This window comes from Ambystoma mexicanum, chromosome 10, assembly GCF_040938575.1.
Source record: "Ambystoma mexicanum isolate Mex_15411 chromosome 10, UKY_AmexF1_1, whole genome shotgun sequence".
In the NCBI taxonomy this organism is placed as follows: domain Eukaryota; kingdom Metazoa; phylum Chordata; class Amphibia; order Caudata; family Ambystomatidae; genus Ambystoma; species Ambystoma mexicanum.
The window spans coordinates 98,543,139-98,564,347 of record NC_090932.1 but is presented as its reverse complement, the minus strand read 5'-3'; the positions used below and the strand labels follow the sequence as shown (position 1 = coordinate 98,564,347).

Here is a 21,209-nt window from a genome sequence, read left to right as displayed (position 1 = left end):
CATTCAAACTTGGCGGGGTTGGCAGTCCTTTCCGGACAGCCAGCCTCCCAGTTTGAAATGGATTCTTGCAGTCAGGCTGGAAGACAAAGGGCTGCAGAGGTATGGATTCCTCCCTTGCTTCCTGCCTACACAGATACTCTGGAGCCTGTGCAGGCATGAACAAGGTCTCCCACCGAAGATAGAAATCACACAAATGACTTTCCCGCCCTGGAGAACAGCAGAAGATCCAAAAAAGGACAGGGTATGCTAAAATGGCAAAAAGAAGACTGAGGCCATTTTAATAAAATGGGCACCCTTGTGTACATTTACCTGTGCTGTGGAAACAGCCTGTGGTAAAGGTACACCAAATTAGTAAAAAGGTTCACTGCCACCAGCCATCAAAGGTAAGCTTGCCCCTGTAACAGAAATGTAACAGTTAAAATGAGAAAGGGGATACATTGTGTCTCCCCAGCACTCCACATAAGGTGGGGTGTGCTGGTTTCACCTAAATAAAGTTTAGAGAGGATAAAATATCCTTTCTATCCTTGGGAACTGTAGTTCTCACAAGGTTAGTCAGTGCAAATTAAAAAGGACGCCCAAAGGGCAACCCAGCAACAATAGGCACTTATTGCCAAAAGGTTGTCAAAGGGGATAACTTTTAAAAGAAAATCTTACCTAACAGGCAAGATTTTCTTTTAAGCAATATAAAAATGTTCCAAAGGAGATTAGGGTGCCCTTCCCCAAGCGTCAAGTACTTGTTCACAAAATAATCTCTCAAGTTTTAGCTCTATCTTGTTTCAGGGTTACTTTCACAATTCTTCTAGATTTGTTGGGGCTTCCTGGTCTAGGCGCAGTTGGCAGGCCACCCAGCCCACCCACTACAGGTCGCGCAACCAGTTGCCCTTGCCCAGCTTTCTGCCAACTTGACTTGGTTTAGCAGTTCACCCGCAAAATATCGTGATACAAAAATATCGCCATATTTTTGCAGTGATATTGAGCCATGGACCTTGCGGGGAACACCCCTGCAATCCCTGCATTATTTTTAAATGTGCAGGGACACCCCCGCAACCCCCGCTCCCACAAATTATCCCCCACAAAAATATTGCCTATGGCGAGACAAACGATCATATGTATGGCGATATTTTTGGTGGGGATAATATGTAGGGATACCCTCAGAAGACTCATAAGTTAATTGACTAATGATATGTCTTTTTTTTACACTTCTTTGGCTCTTTTTTTCAAGTTTGTTGGCTTTTATTCTCAGCCTTCACTTTTACTTGTTTAGCTTAGTTTTGCTATTTTGGTATTTTGCTCACACTTCACTGACTCCCCTCGGCTTCTATTTCACAGCTTTCATTATCCTTTCCATAGTATTAACAGTTCCTATTACTTTCTCACTGTCTTTAATTGATAAGAGACTTTTGAACACTTAACGTTTCCTTTGCCGTGATCACTATGATATATTGTTTCCAAACACTTCACGTCTAACATTTCATTTGTTTCAGTTTGTTCTTCCGCTTTGATCAGAGGCTTTTGAGTATGTGCCGATTGCATGCAACCACTCTGATACAATGTAGCTCAGCAACTTTCATATGCGCACCAGGTTTCTTGCATTCTTAAACTCAGTGGTTGCAAGGCTCCCTTCTTTCCTGGTTGATACAATTTCTTGTACTCGAGGTCAGGGCCACACTACCTACCCCTCGGGCATCCCTGTGCTGGCACCTCCACCAAGGGGAATGAGCAATGCTTGACCACAATGAAGGGACTGATACTCTCCACGATTTACTTCTCCTGCCTCCACTGGCTCCCTGGAGACAGCTCCCTCGCCACGCAATTGCACTCCATTTCACTGTGCAGTCCTTTAGCATCTCGGCGTCCCGTTCTCCCTTGGCTTCTGGTGTGTTGGGCTGGCCTTCCTGCTGCTCTCCATCGCTCCTCCAAGGCAGCTCTCTCCTTTAGTTCACTGGTACTCTACCTTTTATACACCTGAACTCTCTCAAGGGGTCTCAGGTGTGATTCACTAGCCTGGTTTGCCCAATTCCAATTAGGCCAATTACTGGGACATGCCTGCCCTTCAGCCCTGTAGTCATCAGAATCCCTCTTCTTCGTCCAAGTACTATATTCCTATAGGTAGTCTGTAAGTCTGTATTGATATGATACAAGTCATTTATAATGTGCAACAAGACAAGGAGGGGCGGGGGAGAAGGACAAAACAATTATCTTACTAGGCCTTGTGTCATTCACATCGCGCAAGTGTGGGGAGGCGGGAGGGGAGAAGTGCCGGGGGTAGTTATTGAACCTTAATTGCATTTGAAAAACGCCTATCTAAACCTAAATCTAAAGATGGGAGCAAGCTACAACCATCAAATAATAACGCAGGCCTAGTGGTGTCTTGTCAAAATAAAAGCACCTATACTAATAAACCTATTGCCAATCCTTACCTCTATCTCTTTGAGAGGGCCTGATGCAACAAACAGATGAAAGTTCCTTTACTTTCAGGATTCTCCTACACACACTTTTCTCAGGTGATTTACTGTTCACCTTGGATCAACCTGCGTAGGGCTCAGATCCACTTTACTACAAAGTTTGTTTTTCACATATACACAATTTTCTTAGGATTTCCTTGTATCCAATCTCTTGGGTGACTCACGGTTCACCCTGGATCCCCCCTGCCGGGCTCAGATCCATTCTAACACAAAATCTTCAATCAGTCTCCCTCTGCCGGGCTCGGACCAACTTTATCTACTTTGCCACCAATTTTGTTTTCTGTATCAATATCGAAGACTTTTGATTGTGCACAGGATTTAGCCTGACCCGTTGCAGGACCACTTTGATTCACAATCCTTTGCCACTTTTTCACTTTTGTCAACTCTCAGCTGGACACCTTACAGAGACCTTTGAGCATGCACGCGGCGGTGGACCACTCTGTCAAAGGTATCATATATTTTGGCTTCTAAATTCAATCACTCGTTTGCAGTTCAACTTTACGTGCGTTGCTTATCACACGCGTTTCATGCAATGTTCTCAGATCCAACGCTCGCCATACAATGTTGCCGCTTGCACACTTGGCTTCAACACAGACGAGTTTTGTATCTGTCTCCCCAACTCACCGGCTGTGTTGATTTCACTGACGCTGCTTTCTTGTTGGAGCCAAGGCCCTTACCACAGCTACTGGCGATTATCCCTGCCTTGATTATCGACACGGGAAGGCCCTCGGTACCTCTGATACACAATACAGGATTCTTCAACTGGGTTTCCTGGTCTTGCGTTTCCTACTCTCAAGGTTTCATGAAAGTAACTGTTCCTTGTCGAAAATGTCAAGGGAACTTCCCTCCTTGTGATCCCCTTTGGTTTGACCGTCTTCCTCCTCGTGTTAAACTGCCATCTTGGAACTGCTGTTTCCTTGTGTGCTTTGCCTCGCTCAGAGTGTGCTCTCGTGCTCCGCCTTTTATCTGTGTGGGGAAGCTTAATGGAAGTCAGGTGTGCGTCATGGTTAGTAATTGCCTGACCCTGCCTGACCATCTTATTGAGACACGTCAGGTATACGGCTCAGGTGTTAGTCCGTTTTCTCTCATAGTGGGCTCTCCGTGAGTATGTGGTTTTCTCTCATAGTGGGCTCTCTGTGAGTAAGTGGTTGTGTTGTGAAAGGGGGGGGGGTTGAGTTCCTAAGTATCCTACCTGGTAGGATGGGTTAAAGGTGTTGCAGGGAATGGGATACCGCGTCTCACCATCTGGTGTCCCACTCCCTGAAGACCCTTCACCCAGGTCCACCCCCAGGAACTGGATCCAAAAGCAATGGCTGTGTCCTCGCCACCTGGATGACAGATCCCCCGGGGACTAGTGGGTGAGACACCTGGTTTCTCACAGAAAGGAGAAGTGCAGGTAACTCAATAAGTGCTGCCGGAGGGTGGGTCATAAGTGCAGAGAGACAAGGGACTGTAGGGTTGCAGATACAGACCCTAAGTGCATGGGGAGCCCGGAGGCAGTGTGAGGGAAACTGGGCATGCAGTAGCCTGGGCCCGGGCCTGAGTTTCAGTGGGAGGCCAGGTGACCAGTGTGCAGAGCAGTCCGGGACATAAGCAAGGGGGGGGAAGAGAGAAAGCGGAAGGGAAAAGGAAGGACTTGAGTTGCTTCCAGAACCGGAGGTGGTACTGCTCAAGTTTGAGAGGGAGGGAGGCTGTTCCAGAGGGAGGCCCCAGCCGAGAAAAGGGACCTACCCTCCCACTCTCTGCGTGGAGAAGCGTCTGACCCTCAGAGAGTTGGAGGTGGATGAGCAGAGGCTCGCGAAGGAAGATGTTTAGGAAGAGAAAGTTGGAGGTTGTGCAGTCCCAGGCCCAAGACAGCCTTGTGGACGATGCAAAGGGTCTTTAACTTGATCCTTGCAGCCAGAGGGAGCCAGTGGAGAGATTTCAGAACTAGAGAGATACGATCCCTGGGCTTGAGGCCAAGGACACGTCTTGCAGTCCTGTTCTGGATAAATTATAGCGGTCGAAGAGTAGAGACATGTAGATTTAGAAAGAGGCTATTGCAATAGTACAGCCTAGAGAGGAACAGGCCTCTGGCAACAATGAGATTCTGAGGGAAAGTGAGAAAAGGCAGAATACCTCTGAGGAGGTGCCGCCGATAGTGTGACTTCTTAGAGACGTTGGAGATGTAAGGACAGAAGAAGAGGGTGAAGTCGTAGATGACACCAAGATTCTTAGCCTCACAGGAAGGAGTGTGAAGAGGGCCCAGGGTAGGCGGCCAGAGAGAGTGAGGAAAGGAGGGAGCAGGTGTCCCGGCGAGGAAGATCTCAGTCTTACTGGCATTAAGGCAGAGATCATTGGTGGTACACCATTCCTGAATTGCGGCCAGAGACTCTGGTGTGAGGTCTGGTGTGAGAGAAGGAGCAGAGGTGGCGGAGGGGAGCCTGAAGTCAAGCTGGGTGTCATCTGCATAACACTAAAAGTTAGAGCAGAATGTAGCGATGCGATGGGCAAGAGGGGCCAGGTAGTGGTTGAAGAGCCAGGGCGATAGGTTAGACCCATTTGTAACACCACAAGTAGAGAGAGAGAGAAGGAAGAGATGAAAGACCCAAGTTGGACCTCAGAGGGTTGGTCAGTGAGAAAGGTCAACCAGGCCAGGGCCCGACCAGTGATAACCCATGTTGTCCCTGAGCCGATTGAGCAGGATGGCGTGGTTGACCGTGGCGAAAGCAGAGGATAGATCGAGGAGAATGAGGACAGAAGGAAGGATAGAGTCAAGATGAGAGAGTGAGTCTTCCCAAAACCTGTGACTGCATCCAGACTGTTTTTCTTCATTGCAATGCCTGGTTGGAGGAAACCAGGTCTGCCAACCAGGGTCAGGGACCTGCCAAAACCTGTTAGTGCATCCAGGCTGTTCTTCTTCGTAGCAGTGCCTGGTGGGGGGAAACCAGGTCTGCCACGCAGGGTCAGGAACCCACCAAAGCCTGGGAGTGCCTCCAGGCTGTTCGAGGGGATTGGGTCCTCCGACATAATCCATATCTATGACAGTAATCATCACAGCTGTGCTGCTTCGGAAAATCTTTTGGCGTCTGTGTCCTGTGTCGATGACATCGATACGCTGCCCTCGAGGACCTCCTCCGATGGCCAACATCACCAGATGTTATAAGTAGGACGCACGTAACCTCAGTTCTGTTTTTTCCGCGAACGTGTTCGCTTCGGAGATCTCAGCGCGGCTCAACTGTTCTTTCGGTTCTTCGAACCTGTTTGTTTGTGAAGTTTAAGTCTTCAAGATGTCTACCTCTTCTTCCACCCTGCGTCCGGGCTTCAAGAGGTACGGGGACTGCAGGTCCAATATGTCGGTGACGGACTCGCACGACGCCTGCCTCTGGTGCCTCGGGGAGGCCCATGACACGGATGATTGTGTCGACTGCCAGTCACTTACGTCCAAAGCCTTGCGGGAGCACAAGAAGAAACCGTCGGTCGGTAAGGTGTCCAAGCCCCGGAGGTCGAGGTCCACGGGGCTTTCGACGGACGATTCGAGGGGCGACTCTGTGCATCGTCGTCGGAAGTCCAGTGGGTCTCGGTCCCGGAGTGGGTCCCGCCCCTCCTCTGCCTCTTCGAGGCACTCCCGGAAGCGCCGTCATCGGTCTCCTTCCCTGTGCTCATCCGAGGACTCCGCCCGTCGGCGGGTCGCTTATCCCACCAAGCATGCGACGCCGGAGGAATGGTCTTCCTTCGGTAAGAAAATGCTAGCGATTCTCGAATCACAGGGCACTGGTCCGCCCGTGCCTCCGAGTGGGGTCGGTCATGATCAGACTAGAGACACCGCTCGTACGCCTTCGGGCTCGGGTGGTCGGCACGATTCGCGGGAGCGGTCCCGCTCGAACAAGGGGAATCGTTCTAGTCATGCCCATTCCAGGTCCTGGTCCTCGACGCGCTCAAGACCGTGTGAGCCTGTGATGTCTTTGAGGAAGACGTCGACGCCTGTGGTGCCGTGGTCGTTCAGGAACTCTGAGGCTCCGCGGAAGTCATCGATGCCATCGGCGCCCAGGATGTCGAGGGACACGCTCGGGGCTCTGCCCTCGAGGACTGTGTCGACGCCGATTCACTCAACGCCCTCCATGCCTTTCGAGGCTGTGGTGTCGGAGGTACCCCGGGGCACGGTGGTACCCCCTAGAAAGGCTCTGGCCAAGGTCAAGCATGGCTTTGTTCCCCATTCTGTGCCCACTTTCCACCATCTTGAGTACATTTCGGAGGTGGATGAGGGCTCTGATGATGGCATGGTTCCTGATACGGTGCCAGATGAGATTCTCTCGGGCCATAGCCAGATTAAGGACCTGTGTCAGTCCCTGCACGACGCCAGTGGTCTGGACACCTCTCCGGAGGTGGAGTTTTGTAGGCCTGAGCCTGGCACCCATGCCGACTCCTCGTACCAGCGCCTTATGTCTAGGGTCACCGAGTACTTGGGGTGGTCTGCTCCCCCAGGAGATTTTCTTCAGGATGACTCACGGATATCCTCAACCAAGGTCCACCAACTGACCCGATACTGCCGTTCCATATGGCTCTACAGAGGAGGGTGGCGGCGGTTTGGACTGCTCCGGAGAGTCTCCCGGCAGTGGGCAAGTCTTTGCCGCGAAAATACCGCCCAGCCAGTAGCGACCCCTGCTACTTGACCAAGCACCCCACTCCGGAGAGTTTGGTGGTGCAGCCGGCTACGGCCCCAGCAAAGCAGGCGTCGTATCCTACCATCCCTCCTGATAGCGATGACAAGAGTTTTGATGGTTGGGCGAAGAAAGTCTTTTCTTCAGGGGGTATGGCTCTTCAGGCCGCCAACTCCGTATGTGCCTTGTCATGTTTCACGCACACTCTGTGGAACTGTGTTTCCTTAGTGGCTGAACATATTCCCGAAGAGGACGAACGGGATGGTTTTCTTGCTATGATCCAGGATGGCAAGGATGCCATGTGTGAGGCCGTTCAGTCGGGTTTGGACATGGCAGATTGCGTCAGCCGGTCCATGGTGGCGAGCACCGTAATACGCAGGTTTGCGTGGTTGCGGAAGTCGGGGTTTGCTCCTGATGTGCAGGCCCGGCTCCTCAACATGCCCTTTGATGGTGAACATCTTTTTGGCAGCAAGGCTGACGAGAGCCTTGAGAGGTTGCAGACCTCCAAAGCTGCAGCAAAGTCGTTGGGCGCTGCAGTTCGCCAACCTCCGCCTTTTCATCCTAGGGGACAGCAATGGAGGGGAGGTTCCTTTCGTTATTACTCATCCTTTGGTAAAGCGAGAGGAGCTGCCAGTCAAAGGGGCCACCGTAGGAGTGCTAGAGGTGGAAAGCAGGGTACTCGAGGTGCCAAGGCCGCTCGGGCAGTTGCCTCTTTGCCCTCAGGCAACGCCGGAGCCGCTTCAGCTCAGTCATGAGGCCATGTCCCATGGTTCGCCGGTTCGGGGAAGGCTGGCGCAGCATCTTGTAGAGTGGCGTGCCATTACTTCAGATGTGTGGATTCTGGAGATCATATCCCACGGCTACTGTCTTCCTTTCCGGCAGAGGCCTCAGGACAATCCACCAGGGAATCTCTCTTTGAAGAGTCCGGATCCGCTCCTTGCGCAGGAAATTCAATCCCTGCTGGAGAAAGGTGCCATAGAACTGGTGCCTGTAGCGGAGAGGAACAAGGGATGGTATTCCCCTTATTTTTTGATTTAGAAGAAAGACGGGGGATTGAGACCCATCATGGACTTGTGCGGTTTGAACAAACTCCTCAGGAAGGACAAGTTCAAGATGATTACTCTCTCTCAAGTCCTCCAGGCCCTTCAACTTCAGAACTGGTTGGTGTCTCTCGACCTCAATGACGCTTATTTTCATGTGCCGATCCATCCCAGGCACAAGAAGTACCTGAGGTTCACGGTTGGCGACTCGCACTTTCAGTTTCGGGTCCTGCCGTTCGGATTGACCTCCGCTAAGAGGGTTTTCGCCAAGCTCATGGTGGTGGTTGCAGCGTATTTCGGGAAAGGGGGGAGTCACGTCTACCCCTACCTGGACGATTGGTTGATCACGGTTGGCGACTCGCACTTTCAGTTTCGGGTACTGCCGTTCGGATTGATCTCCGCTAAGAGGGTTTTCACCAAGCTCATGGTGGTGGTGGCAGCGTATCTCGGGAAAGGGGGGAGTCACGTCTACCCCTACCTGGACGATTGGTTGATCAGGGCGCGCTCTCCCCGGGCAAGTCCTGGATCATCTGTCCGTCACCTGCCACTCCCTCCACAGGCTGGGCTTCTCCCTCAACTTAAAGAAGTCCCACTTGACGCCAGCTCAGAGGCTCCAATACATCGGAGCAGTGCTCGACACGTCCCCGGGGCAGTGTTTTCCTCCCCAGGCGAGGGCTCATCACATTCAGCAGATGGTGCACAAGTTCCAACATGCCCAGAGTCTCCCTGCGTTTGAGTTCTTGAGATTGCTCGGCCTCATGGCATCCTGCATTCTTCTGGTGCCAGAGGCTAGTTTGCGGATGAGATCTTTGCAATGGGCGCTCAAGCTCCAGTGGTCTCAGTCCTCCGGCAGGATGTCGGACCCCGTTCAGGTGCCACCCTCGGTCGCCCAGGACCTTCTGTGGTGGGCCGTCGAAGGCAATCTGATGAAGGGGGCTCCATTTTGGCTACCCTGGCCGGAGGTGACGATCGTGACGGGCGCATCCCTCACAGGATGGGGAGCTCATGCCAACGAGTTGACAGTCAGCGGTCGTTGGTCTCCGTCGGAGTCCAGACTCCATATCAATCTGTTAGAGCTGAGGGTCGTCAGGCTTGCCCTGGAGGCTTTTCTGCAGACTGTGCGAGGAAAGAAGGTCCTGATCCTGACGGACAACACAGTGGCCAAGCACTACCTCAACAAAAAGTGGGGGGCAGGGTCACTTCCTCTGTGCAGGGAGGCGATGCAGCTCTGGTTCTGCGCCATCCAGCAGGAAATTTCGATCTCGGCAGTTCATCTGGCCAGAGACAAAAATGAGACGGCGGACGCTCTGAACAGGCAGAGCACGATTTCACGAGTGGGAGCTGGCTCAGGAGATTCTCCTGGAGATCTTCGCCCTTTGGGGGACCCCTCAAGTGGATCTCTTCGCCTCCAGTGTCAACCGGAAGTGCAAAAGGTTCTGCTCGCGGGAATTTCCTCCAAGAGGAGCCTTGGGAGACGCGTTTATGGTGGAGTGGTCATTCCCACTGCTGTACGCATTTCCTTTAGTCCCTGTGATCCCGCAAGTGCTGCGGAGGCTACGAAGGTTCGGTTCCTGGATGATCCTCATTGCTCCGGCGTGGGCCCGGAGGACGTGGTACCCGGACCTTCTGGACTTGTCCATCTGCCCTCCACGTCGTCTTCCCTACCGAGACGATCCGCTCTCACGGGAGGGGGTCAGGTTCTCCATCCAGAGGTCAGATCCCTCAATCTTCATGCTTGGCTTCTGAAAGGTTGAGGTATAAGGATTGGAACCTCCCTGAAGACGTGATGGAGGTGTTGCTTTCGGCCAGAAGGCCCGCAACAAAGTCCCTGTACCGTTGCCGTTGGAGAAAGTTCTGCGACTGGTGCAGGGTTAAGAATGTGGATCCTTTTTCATGTGACATTACTATGGTTCTATCTTTTTTGCTTTCTTTGGCCCACAAGGGCCTGCAAGTGGGTACCGTTAAAGGTTACCTGCTGGCGCTGTCTATATTTAAGTGCTCGTCTGAGGAGTGTTCTTATTTTAAAATCCTTTTGATTTCTCAGTTTGTGAAAGGGCTCACTAATGTGTTCCCTCCGTCACCTTTCCAGGTGCCTGGTTGGGATCTGAACCTTGTTCTCAAGTTTCTAATGGGTGCTCCCTTTGAGCCTTTGCATTCTTGTCCTTTGAGACTGTTAACTCTTAAAACTGTGTTTTTAGTTGCGGTCACTTCCGCTCGCAGAGTGAGTGAGTTACAGGCACTTTCAGTTAAGCCACCCTTCACTGTGTTTCGTAAGGACAGGGTTGTCCTTAGAGTTCGTCCTTCCTTTCTTCCGAAGGTGGTGTCGGAATTTCATTTAAGCCAGAAAGTTATTCTTCCAGCATTTTATCCTCCTCCACATCCTGGTAAGGAAGAGGAGAGGCTCCATAGGCTGGATCCTAGGAGAGCTTTAAGCTTCTACATTTCACGTATGTCCCGGGTCAGAGTGGACAATCAACTCTTTATTGGTTACACTGGAAGGCGTTTGGGACAAGCTGTTACTAAGCAGACTTTGTCTCGATGGATCATCTTGGCAATTTCCGAATGTTACCGATTGGCGGGTAAGGACCCTCCGGTAGGCTTACGGGCCCATTCTACTAGGGGTATGGCTGCCTCTACTGCCCTGCAGAGGGGTGTTCCTATTCGTAACATCTGTGATGCAGCCACCTGGGCTTCGGTCCAGACTTTTGTACGTCACTACTCCCTCGATTCTATCCGGGGGCAGGATCTGGCCTTTGGCAAGGCGGTCCTTTACCCTGCAATTTCATTGAGCATTCTAAACTTGTATATTCTAAATTATTTTCCCACCTCCTTAAAATGGTACTGCTTTGGGAGTCTTGTCATAGATATGGAATACGTCGGAGGACCGAATCCCCTCGAAGAACAAGTTACTTTCTTACCTGGTAACGTTCTTTCGATGGGATGGTCCGACGACGTATTCCATATCGCTCCCTCCCTGCCTACCCCGCTACAGAATTTCTTATGCGATTGCAGCTTACGTTTCCGCAAGGCTTTCTGTGGTCATACTGGCAGAAGATTGGTGCCACATGTTCTGGGAAAAAACTACAACTGAGGTTACGGGCGTCGTGCGTCCTACTTATAACATCTGGTGGCGTCGGCCGTCGGAGGAGGTCCTCGAGGACGGCATATCGACGTCATCGATGCAGGACGCAGACGCCGAAAGATTTTCCGAAGCAGCACAGCTGTGGTGGTTACTGTCATAGATATGGAATACGTCGTCGGACCATCCCATCGAAAGAACGTTACCAGGTAAGAAAGTAACTTGTTCTTCTTCATCGCAGTGCCTGGTGGGCGGAAATCAGGTCTGCCAAGCAGGGTCAGGGACCCACCAAAGCCTGGGGGTGCCTCCAGGCTATTCTTAGTCGCAGTGTCTGGTGGGAGGAAACCAGATCTGCCAACCTCCCCTCAACCCCCTCCTTCTGTCAATTCTCCGGCACTACCCCAATTGCCGTCAGGCATAGTAATTGTAGCTGCCTGGCTTTGCAGCAGTTTGCTCTTCCCTCCTCCTCTCCCACCCCTTGTCCTGTATAAGTTTGGTCACTACCTCAATTGCCATCAGGCACAGTAATTGTAGTCGCCTGCCTGCAACCATCCTCCCTTCCCCTTCCCCCCTTTTCCTTCTATTTTACGAGCACCAACTCTTATCACTGGCCTTTGACCTCTGATAATAGTTTGTCTGTTTCCCCCTCCTCCTTGTCTTCTCCTCCCCTCCCCCCAGGACTACCTTGATTGTTCATTGACCCTTTAAGATAGTCACCTGTTTGTTCCTCTCTTCTCCCCTCCCCCACTCCTCCCCTCCTCCCTCTCCTTTTGTCATTTTTGCACTGCAACAATTGCAATCAGGCCTAGTAATGCTACTGCTTGTATTGTCTCCTTTTCCACCCTCACCTCTCCATTATTGTTCCATGCACTTGGACTATCTGTTATGATAGTTATTTCTCACATTCTGATTTGTTTCAAGGACCTGTAAGAATTTAACTGTATTTTCCCATGTTCCCCCCCTCCTTGAAGCGCTTTGAAACCCATTGTGTATAGGCGCTATACAAATAAACAATCAATCAAAAACCAGGGTTGGGGACCCATAGACAGAAAAGTAGCCAGAGAAGGGCCAACTAGGGAATTCAGTTGTACCCAACATTTGTTGAACTTTACCTTTTGTTTTTGCAACTGTGCCTGGTGAAGAGGAACCAGGTCTGTTATTTAGGGTTGGGGACACAGACAGAAAAGAAGCCGAGAAGGGCCAACTAGGGACAGAGTTTTCCCCCACCATTGTTGAACTTTGCAAATAACCTGAACAAGGCCACGGAAGGGAGATAGTACCCAATACTTCAAGCTCTGAAGATTGCAGAACTGTCTTTTGTCCAGGGGAAGGGGTTCCACTCCCTTTGTGGTAGAAAGACCTTATTGAAACTTTGATGTGGGGGCAGAGTTAGGATTCTGATATTGGTACTTTGCTTTGGACATTCGGTCACTAGTTATTTCAGTTGAGGCAGGGATACCCCTCAGAGTTAGGGCGAGATAGGGTTTTCTTTTCCGTTTTGCATCTAAATAAATGTTTCTAATAATTACCATGACCCCTTTGTGTCAGTCTTTCTTCTGCATTACTTAGAAACATGGCAAATACTGATAAGAAATGACTTGTCTATTACATGCAGGCCCTGGTGGAGAGAGAAACAAAGCTAGTCATCCTTGGGCTGGATGGGATGGAGTAGCGGGGTAGCATCGACCACTCGCCAGGCAGCTCTGAAGAGAGGTGGAGGTGGGATTCAGGATGGTGATCTGGGGTTTTATTGCCTCCCTTCTTCCTGAGGCGCTGAGGTCTGAAGGTGCTAGTGAGTGAGGAGGCACCACAGATGAGTGCAACAGTGAGCCCAGTAGGAATAGGTCAAAGGGCTCCTTGACAATGGGGTAGAGTCATGAGAAGTGTGGGAATGGGAAGAGGCACACTAGAGTGGAAGAAGTGGTGAAGAACTGGAAGAGGTGATACAGTCGATAGTAGCTGTAGCCTGAAAGAGGGTGGGGTCAGATTGCTGGAGTAGCAAACACTATGACTTTGGTTGGGCCAGCCCCTTCTGGTTGGACATGGAGGCCCCAGAGGGCGTTGGTAGAGAATCCAGAGACTGCGCCACCAAAGGAATACGTGTTAAGAAGGATTTCCAAAATCAACCCTGGCAGTGGATTTTGGGAGGCCATCCTATTATGGTGAACAGAAAGACACTGAGGCCTAGCCAAACCCAATCAAGATAGGTAGCAGAGCAGTAGGGCTTAGACTTAGTTAGGGGCACTGATGGTGAGAGTGGTCTAGGGCCACAATGGGTCCGCACAGAACAACGCAATTCCAGTTAGACAGGTAAGTATACAAATATTCAATGATTTATTAGGCCTAAAATACACACTAAGCAATGAAACCTCAATGCGAATATTGTCACAGACTTACTATAAAATAGATAACTACATTCACTCTTGTGAGAAGAGAGAAAAGCATATTATTCAAAACCAGTGCAATTTAGGTAAGTAGTCAGATGCATAAAACACAATAGAAACACTTAAAAGCAGTACTAAAACTTCCCTATCACTTAATAAGCACAGTTCTGAGATGGTTTGGGGCTTAGTGCTGTAAAAGACATCAGTTCCAAAAGATAAACTTTTCAGGTATGTGTATTAGGTGATTGGAGGATGCAGTGGTTGCGATTCAGAGTTACAAAAAGTTAAGGGAAGTTTAGGCAAGTAGGTCTCTCAATCCCACTCCACTAAGATAAGCCGAGGAGGGGATCCTTGACTAGACCACCACCAATTTGAGTCAGGAAAAAAAGAGAAATAGGAATAGGTGTGTTACCCCCCGCCCCCCCCCCCTTACTCTGAGTTCTCCAGAGACCACTGCAGAGGTTCCAGATTCCATTGGGGGGGCATGTTCTTCTGTGCTTGGTCCAGTCAAGAGAGGCCCAGGGTGGTCATGGGTGCAGAGTTTACTTTCAGGCACAGCATTTACGTTTGGTCGGTCGTGGTACCTGAATCTCAGTTCCAGGCAATGTCCAGCTGAACACCCTTGCGAAGAAATGAAGAAGACATTTGCGGAGTAGGCAACCTCAGGACACCTCCTGGGAGCAAAGAAGATTGGATGCAATGGAAGTCACCACGCTGGTGCTGACATGCTTTCTTTGGTTGGCGAACAAAGGAGCAGGCTCTCCAAGGCTTCCGTTGGGACTAAAAGGCTGAAAGTGCAGCTGTGGGTGTCTTGTAGCACAACCTGAAGTTCCTCCAAGTTCCAAGGATGCACTCAGAACAGCTGCAGCGCTGTAGTCCAGGAGAGAGCTGGTCAAATCACTAGGTAGTCCAGGGACACATTTGAAGGGCAGAGACTGGTTGTTCCCAGTGATCTAGTGGTTGAAGCACCAATGGGGGTCTTTCTGCGATCAGACAGAGGAGCAGGGCTTCACAGGGACTTCACTGGAGTTGATGCTGGTCCGCTGGTCAACAGCTGCATTTTTCATAGGGGTCTTTGGCTCCAGTGAAGATGCGTCGAATGGAAGTCCTCCTTTGATTTAGTATTTGGACTAGAAGCTCACCCATTTCCACCAATGGTAAGGATCTGCACCATTCAAACTGTTAGTCGCTATCCAAACATGGATAGTCACTGGCCACACAATCTGTCCAGCAACAGACATTCAGGCACCTGGATGTGGACTGGGACCAGACCCTGCAAGTGCCCACATCCAGGTTTACACACAGACCGCCACTTTGCACAGGAAAGCAGCAGCTTTCCACAGGGAAGGGCTCCATATACATGGCAATTCCATACCAAAGAGGGCTGGAAGAATGCCAAAGAACAATATGGCCAAAGGAAAGGTGAAAATACTTTGGCACAGTCATCTTACTGTGCTAACCACTCTTCGTAGCCATTTGCGGTAGTTACAAATGTGCAAGAGTAAATAGTTCAAAACACGGTCGAAAAATATTTGCTGCCACCAGCGCTTCCTGACATTGCAATTGTAACCAAAAAGCCACAAAAGAAAGTTATAAAGATGCAAATTATCCTAACCGCTCTTCACTGTTAGGCGATATGTGGAGTTTTAAAAATACAAGAAATCCACAAAGGGGAAATAGGGCTTCATTACGAGTTTGCCGGTTCGGAAACAAGGGTGCCAGTAAACTCTGAGTCTGCCTGCCGTGGCTGCTGTGCCCGACAGGTCTGAACCTGCTGGGCGCTGCGGCCACAGTAGCCAGACTGTTCACAGAAGCACCAGCACCGTTGCTAACAGTGCCGGTGCTTCTGTGTCCCCACTCCCATAGAGTCCAATAGGACACAATGGGAATGGGGACTTACAATGTGCCGGCGCCGCCAGACTCATAATGAGCAGGTGGCACTGGGAAGTCAGGTGCCGGTAAAATATTACGGTCCGGTGGCAACCCGCCGGTCACACCGGCAGGGTTACCGCCGGACCGGTAATGAGGACCATAGTCTCCCAGTACTGATATTCTTAGGGACTGATACGTTTCCACATACAAATGAGCAAATAGATAAGAAAAGTAAAGCAGAAGGCTTTACTTCCCTCAAAAAAGTCAGGACAGGAGGCAAAACCAAGCAAAAAGAAACTGTATCCCATAGAAGTATATGGGTGGAAAGCAGCAAAAAGAACATCTTTCCGAAAAATAAGGCACAGTAAAATTGATATGACGATAGCCACGAGGTTCTGCAAGAAATGGGGGGTGGGTGGGTGGGTGGGTGGGGTGACATATCTACAGAGGAAACTGCTGTGTTTGGAGACGTCACTGATGTTGGAAGTCTATGGGAAAACCTGGTGCAGTACAACTATGAGGACAAGGCTAGGTAGAAGGGAGATCCTGGAAGTAAGACCAAACAGGTTGAGCCTCACCGGCCATGTTGGGAAATGCAGTCAAGAACAAAAGCGTCCCATAAAGACTCTGAGAGAAGGAGAGCTGGCACAGTGAATTCTAGTCCAAGTACCAAAGTGTGAAATAAAGATTGAGAGAAAGAAAGAAAACAAGAGTTTGTGAACATCATTCGTCAGTTAGCCATAGTACTTACAAGCTACAGAAGATTCCTACTGAATCAGTGCTGCCAATATGGTATCTGCCTCAGTCAGCTCTTGACGACACATGAGCCTTTCTAAAAATTATCTCACTGATCTCTGTTCAAGTCGCTTTAGTGATTTTGGCAGTATATTTGTGCCCCTTGTCAGCACCCATTATACCTTTTATTATAGTTTATTATACCTGCAGGTGAACTTCTCTGAAACCACCATGTACTACTTAGTAGAGCCCATCGCTGGCAGTGCCTATTGGATACTAATTGATTGCAGTATCAACTATAATTCCTATAGAATAGATCTCATTACCCGCTTAGCTCGTTCCTGTAGTTGAATCATGTTATAACTGAATTCAGTATCTACCAACATTACTATAGAATATATCTCATTACCTGCTTAGCTAGTTCCTCTAGTTGAATCAGGTTATTTATTTATACATTTATTAAGTGCAGTAACCCGAGGGCATCAAAGGCACTGGATTCTGCTGGATACAAGACGACAGGTTACACTTCAACTTGAAATTAGGCAGCAAACATCACAGTGTTGTCGGTTTGGTACAGTCTGTTGACAACTGAGGGGGAGCATAGATCAAACCACACTCAGTGTGAAAAGGAGAGTCTTCAGATGTTTCCCGACAGACCAGTAATATTACAGTATCTCCCAACATTGCAATATAAGAGATCTTGTTACCTGCTTAGCTAGTTCCTGTAGTTGAATCAGGTTATTTGCCTTGGCAGATTTAAGGGAATTCAGTTCCTGCTGTTTGCCTTCTGTGTCCCTATCATACTTCTCCATCCAGAATTCCAGCTTCTCTTCAAGCTCCTAGTAGAACAAGATATTGAAACATTTATCAGGGAGCATATACTGAAAATTGTCAAGGACATCATAGACACCACATGGGGAAGTGCTTTGGTATGTGGAAGTGAGGTTGATATGAGTTCATTTATGAAAGGAAGAGTGAGACAAACAACCATAAAAGACGGTAAAGCAATAAGCAACATTTGGTATAGAACACTATACACATAGCTAAGAGGTGATCCTGCAAAACCAACTACTCCTTCTCCGAGTGGCACGAGTAGTACTTTGTACTGCCAACAACTGCAAATCTAATCATAATCCACAAATGCTTGGTAGACTTCTTTGACAGGGTGACCAGGAGAATTGGAAGAACGAGCAAAGTATTTTGAAGTGGTGTCAGTGGATGTCAGTAACACTTTTGATATTTTCCAAACAGAATACCTGTAATTATGCCGATTAGGAATTGGAAAGAAGGATGTGTACCTGGTTAAGAATGGTCTTGCTCTAGGTTCAATTTCTTTTATTTATATCTGCATATTGCCTGCTGCGTTCAACATTATGCAATAAAATATATTTTCGCTCTCACAAAGCGGTATAACTTTATATTTTGCTTATCAACTCATCACTCCTTATCTCCATCGATTCCAAGAGATGCTCAATGCTAAATAACTGTATTCTATAATAGGGTTGTACACAAAAGGGAACAAGGTCTTTTCCGATGTTTTAAGGATGACATCTTTTATTTTTTAGATTCTATCCATCATCATTTGTGGATGTTATTATAGCTGGACACCTTCCATCTTATATAGAGTTACCTCAGCAAAGATTAAAAATCAAGAAAGCAGCATAGAGGGAAGGAGGTTACTTCCCCGCTGAAAAACCATTAACACTCTTGGACAAGGGGCCCCTTCAACCTGCTAACATGTCCTCTCGGATTATTGGGCAACTCGCAGATGCATGGCTCCACCAACGGGGAGGTTGCCTCTAGGATGGCCCCTGCGCTTTGAGGAATCTTAAGAGTTTTGTTACACTTAGTCATAGAACTACAACAGCTAGGAATAGCTCCATCCAAAAAGCTGGACTGGTAACCTCGGGTTTAACACTATTTAAATTGGAATCTGATCACTTCCTCTGAGAACTTGTCATATAACTTCATCAGGAAAACCAGTTTTCAATCTCAGGTACAAATGTTTACTAGAAACTACTATGCTAATGAGTGCCAGGCTTTCACTATAAGTTGGCATTGCATTCATCAATGAGAGCCTTCCCTCCCCTAGTCTTCTCTACCCACATTCACCTTGTACCTTACTATACAGGGCCACTCTTGGCTTAGCCGACCAAGAATTAATATTCTGGAGTTGTCCACAGGAAATGTACAGGTACATCTGGGGAAAAGAATAACAATACCAGCGCCTGCTTGCGAACACCCTGAGTCTATCCCACAGCCAAACAATGCTTGGTATCAATGATCTGTTGCTCATTAAAGCTGCTTCATATAGACAGTCCCTTTTACTTACAAACACTTGGAATGTACATACTAATGTATCTGCAATTTGTGAATGAAGGACAACTGTAGTTGGATCAAACTGCTCATAAACTATCATCGAACATGCGCACTCTTCTTTACACCTCCTTTGTTTTCTCTCACCTGCAACCTATTTCCCTGACCTCTTAAACTTTATCCCTGCTCCTTCTCTTGCACCGGTCTGGTTACTCTTGCGGTGCATAATATTCCAGCCTCCAGACAAACCTTGTTGCTCTGAGACCTCTACATTATTGACATATCAAGGCGCTGGTGAATAGAGTTTAGTTCTAGGTGTTAACCATAGAGCCACGGTTCTCTGCACTTTTCACTCTTTGTATAATGAATGCTGCATAAGGCACTAGAAGGAAAATTAGCAATCTCGTGGGCGCACAAAACCAATTATGTTGCTTGGATTGCAGGCATGTTTGTCGGTACTTCATCAACGTTCGGTGAGACTTGATGGGCTATTTGTGCCTCCTGTTATCCAATGTCAGTCCTTCATTACTATTCATAAACACTGAAAAGCTCAGCCTACAGGCAAATCATGGTAGACTTCATAATAATGCATATTTCTTGAAGCTTTTCCAACCAATCAAAATGTTTACACACAAAAGTGCATATCTTTTTTTTTTTTTTACAATAAATATCCAAAAAAAACACATTCATGCTCATTGTTTCAAGTGCGTTAGGAAAGAAATGAACTAGCAAACAGAGAGGAGTAAAAAAAGAAAACGACAGATTCCACCTTAAGGCAGCCATGCCTATGCCCAACTCTAACAAAGGCCTCAAACTAGAATTGATCTGTCAGAATGTCCATAAACTGAAAAAGCCACCGTCCTGAGTCAAACCCCTACATCTCTTCCTTACACTACAACTAAAGAGTCTTAATCAAAAGTAAAGTTCTCTCACAAGGAGAATGGTGTCTTAAAAAGAAAGTCTCTTCAGTACTCCAATCGCTACCAGGGCAAATTACTTCCTTCCTTTGGTCTTGGTTTAAGCATAGTTCTAGAAGTAGCCAGGAGGAATGACTGCCTTCCCCTGGCTTCTCTGGTAATGTTCAAGCTGGGACCAGGGGGAATGACTGTTCCCCTGGATAATGGTTTCACCAAAGTTCCAACTGTGTCCAGGGGGAATGACTCCCTTCCCCCGGATGTTAGTATCAACTAAGTTCCAAATGTGCCCAGGGGGAATTACTCCCTTCCCCTGGATGTTAGTAACAAAAAAAGTTCCACTTGAGGTCAGGGGAATGGCTCCTTATTAGGAAATGTTCACAACGTCCCAGACTCTCCTTTGCCCGTCAGTGGTCTTTTATTTACCACTGTTTGGAGGGTTCCTCGCTCAGATATTCACCTTGTACTTGTTTGGGTCCCAGACCCTGTTTGCTCCCACTTTCTTGTCAGGCCACTTGGTTCACTCTCTTGCCAAGTACTGCCACAGTACTGACTTGAACTTCGGTTCCTGAGGGCGTTCAACCTACCAGCGCCTTGAGATCATACCAATGGTACATAAGGCACTATATAAATGCAAAATAACATACCATAACATAACATAACAAGCAGGATGACTTGTATACTGACTTCAGTTTGGGTTCCAGACCTTGGTTTCTATTCTTCTTTTATTAGGGCAACTTGGTTCACTCCCCTGCAAAGTACTGCCACGAGGAAGATGACTCGCATTAACATAGCCTTTACCTCCATTCGGGTCCCAGTCCCTTGGTTCTCTTTCTTTCTCGCTAGGCCCACTTGGTTGACTCTCTACCAAAGTACTGCCACAAGGAAGATGCTTCATATTGTGAGAAACCTGAATGTGCCTCACCCGCTAGTCCCCAGGGATCTGTCATCCAGGTGGCCAGGACACAGCCAATCGCTTTTGGATCCAGTTCCTGTGGGTGGACCAGTGCGGGAGGATCACCTGGATGAGGGGTCTTCGGGGAGTGGAGGTGGGACACTGGAAGGCGAGATGTGGTATCCCCTTCCCTATAACACCTTTACCCCATCCTACCAGGTAGAATACTTAGGAACTCAACCCCTTCCCCCATTCCAACACAAACACTTTCTCACTGACAGTTCACTGTGAGAGAAAATGGACTAACACCCGAGCCGTACACCTGACATGTCCCAATACAATGGTCAGGCAGGGTCAGGCAATTACTGACCATTACACACACCTGACTTCCATTACATGTCCCCACACGGATAAAAGGCGGAGCACGAAAGCACACTCTGAGCAAGGCAAAGCATACGAGGAAGCAGCAGTTCCAAAATGGCAGTTTAATACAAGTAGAAAGGTGGCAAGACCGAAGAGGATTGCAAGGAGGGAAGTGCCCTTGACCTTTTCACAGAAAAACCGTAACTTTCATGAGCCTTTGAGAAATGGAAACGCAAGACCTGGAATCAAAGTTGAAGAATCCTGCATTGTGTGTCAGAGGTACCGGGGCTCTCCAGTGTGGATAGTCAAGGCGGGGAGAATCATTGCCGCTGTGGTACTGTCCTTGGCTCCTACAACAAAGCAGCAGCAGTGAAGTCAGTACAGCCGGTGAGATGGGGAGACTGATACCAGACCGGTCTGTGTGGAAACAAAGATTGCGAGCGGCAACATTGTATAAAGAAGATTGAAGAGAACAGTGTATGAAGCGTATGTGGCAAGCAACACGA

At 48.7% G+C, this 21,209-nt stretch overlaps 1 protein-coding gene across 3 annotated transcripts in view; it reads right to left on the bottom strand.

The window, feature by feature from the left end:
• IQCG (IQ motif containing G) overlaps positions 1-21,209 on the bottom strand; it is a 369,433-nt gene that overhangs the window by 120,460 nt on the left and 227,764 nt on the right. For all 3 annotated transcript variants that reach the window (XM_069617570.1, XM_069617572.1, XM_069617571.1), the window contains one exon: positions 16,923-17,054. In XM_069617570.1, coding sequence (XP_069473671.1) covers positions 16,923-17,054 — 132 coding nt within the window. The remainder of the gene's footprint in view (positions 1-16,922; positions 17,055-21,209) is intronic.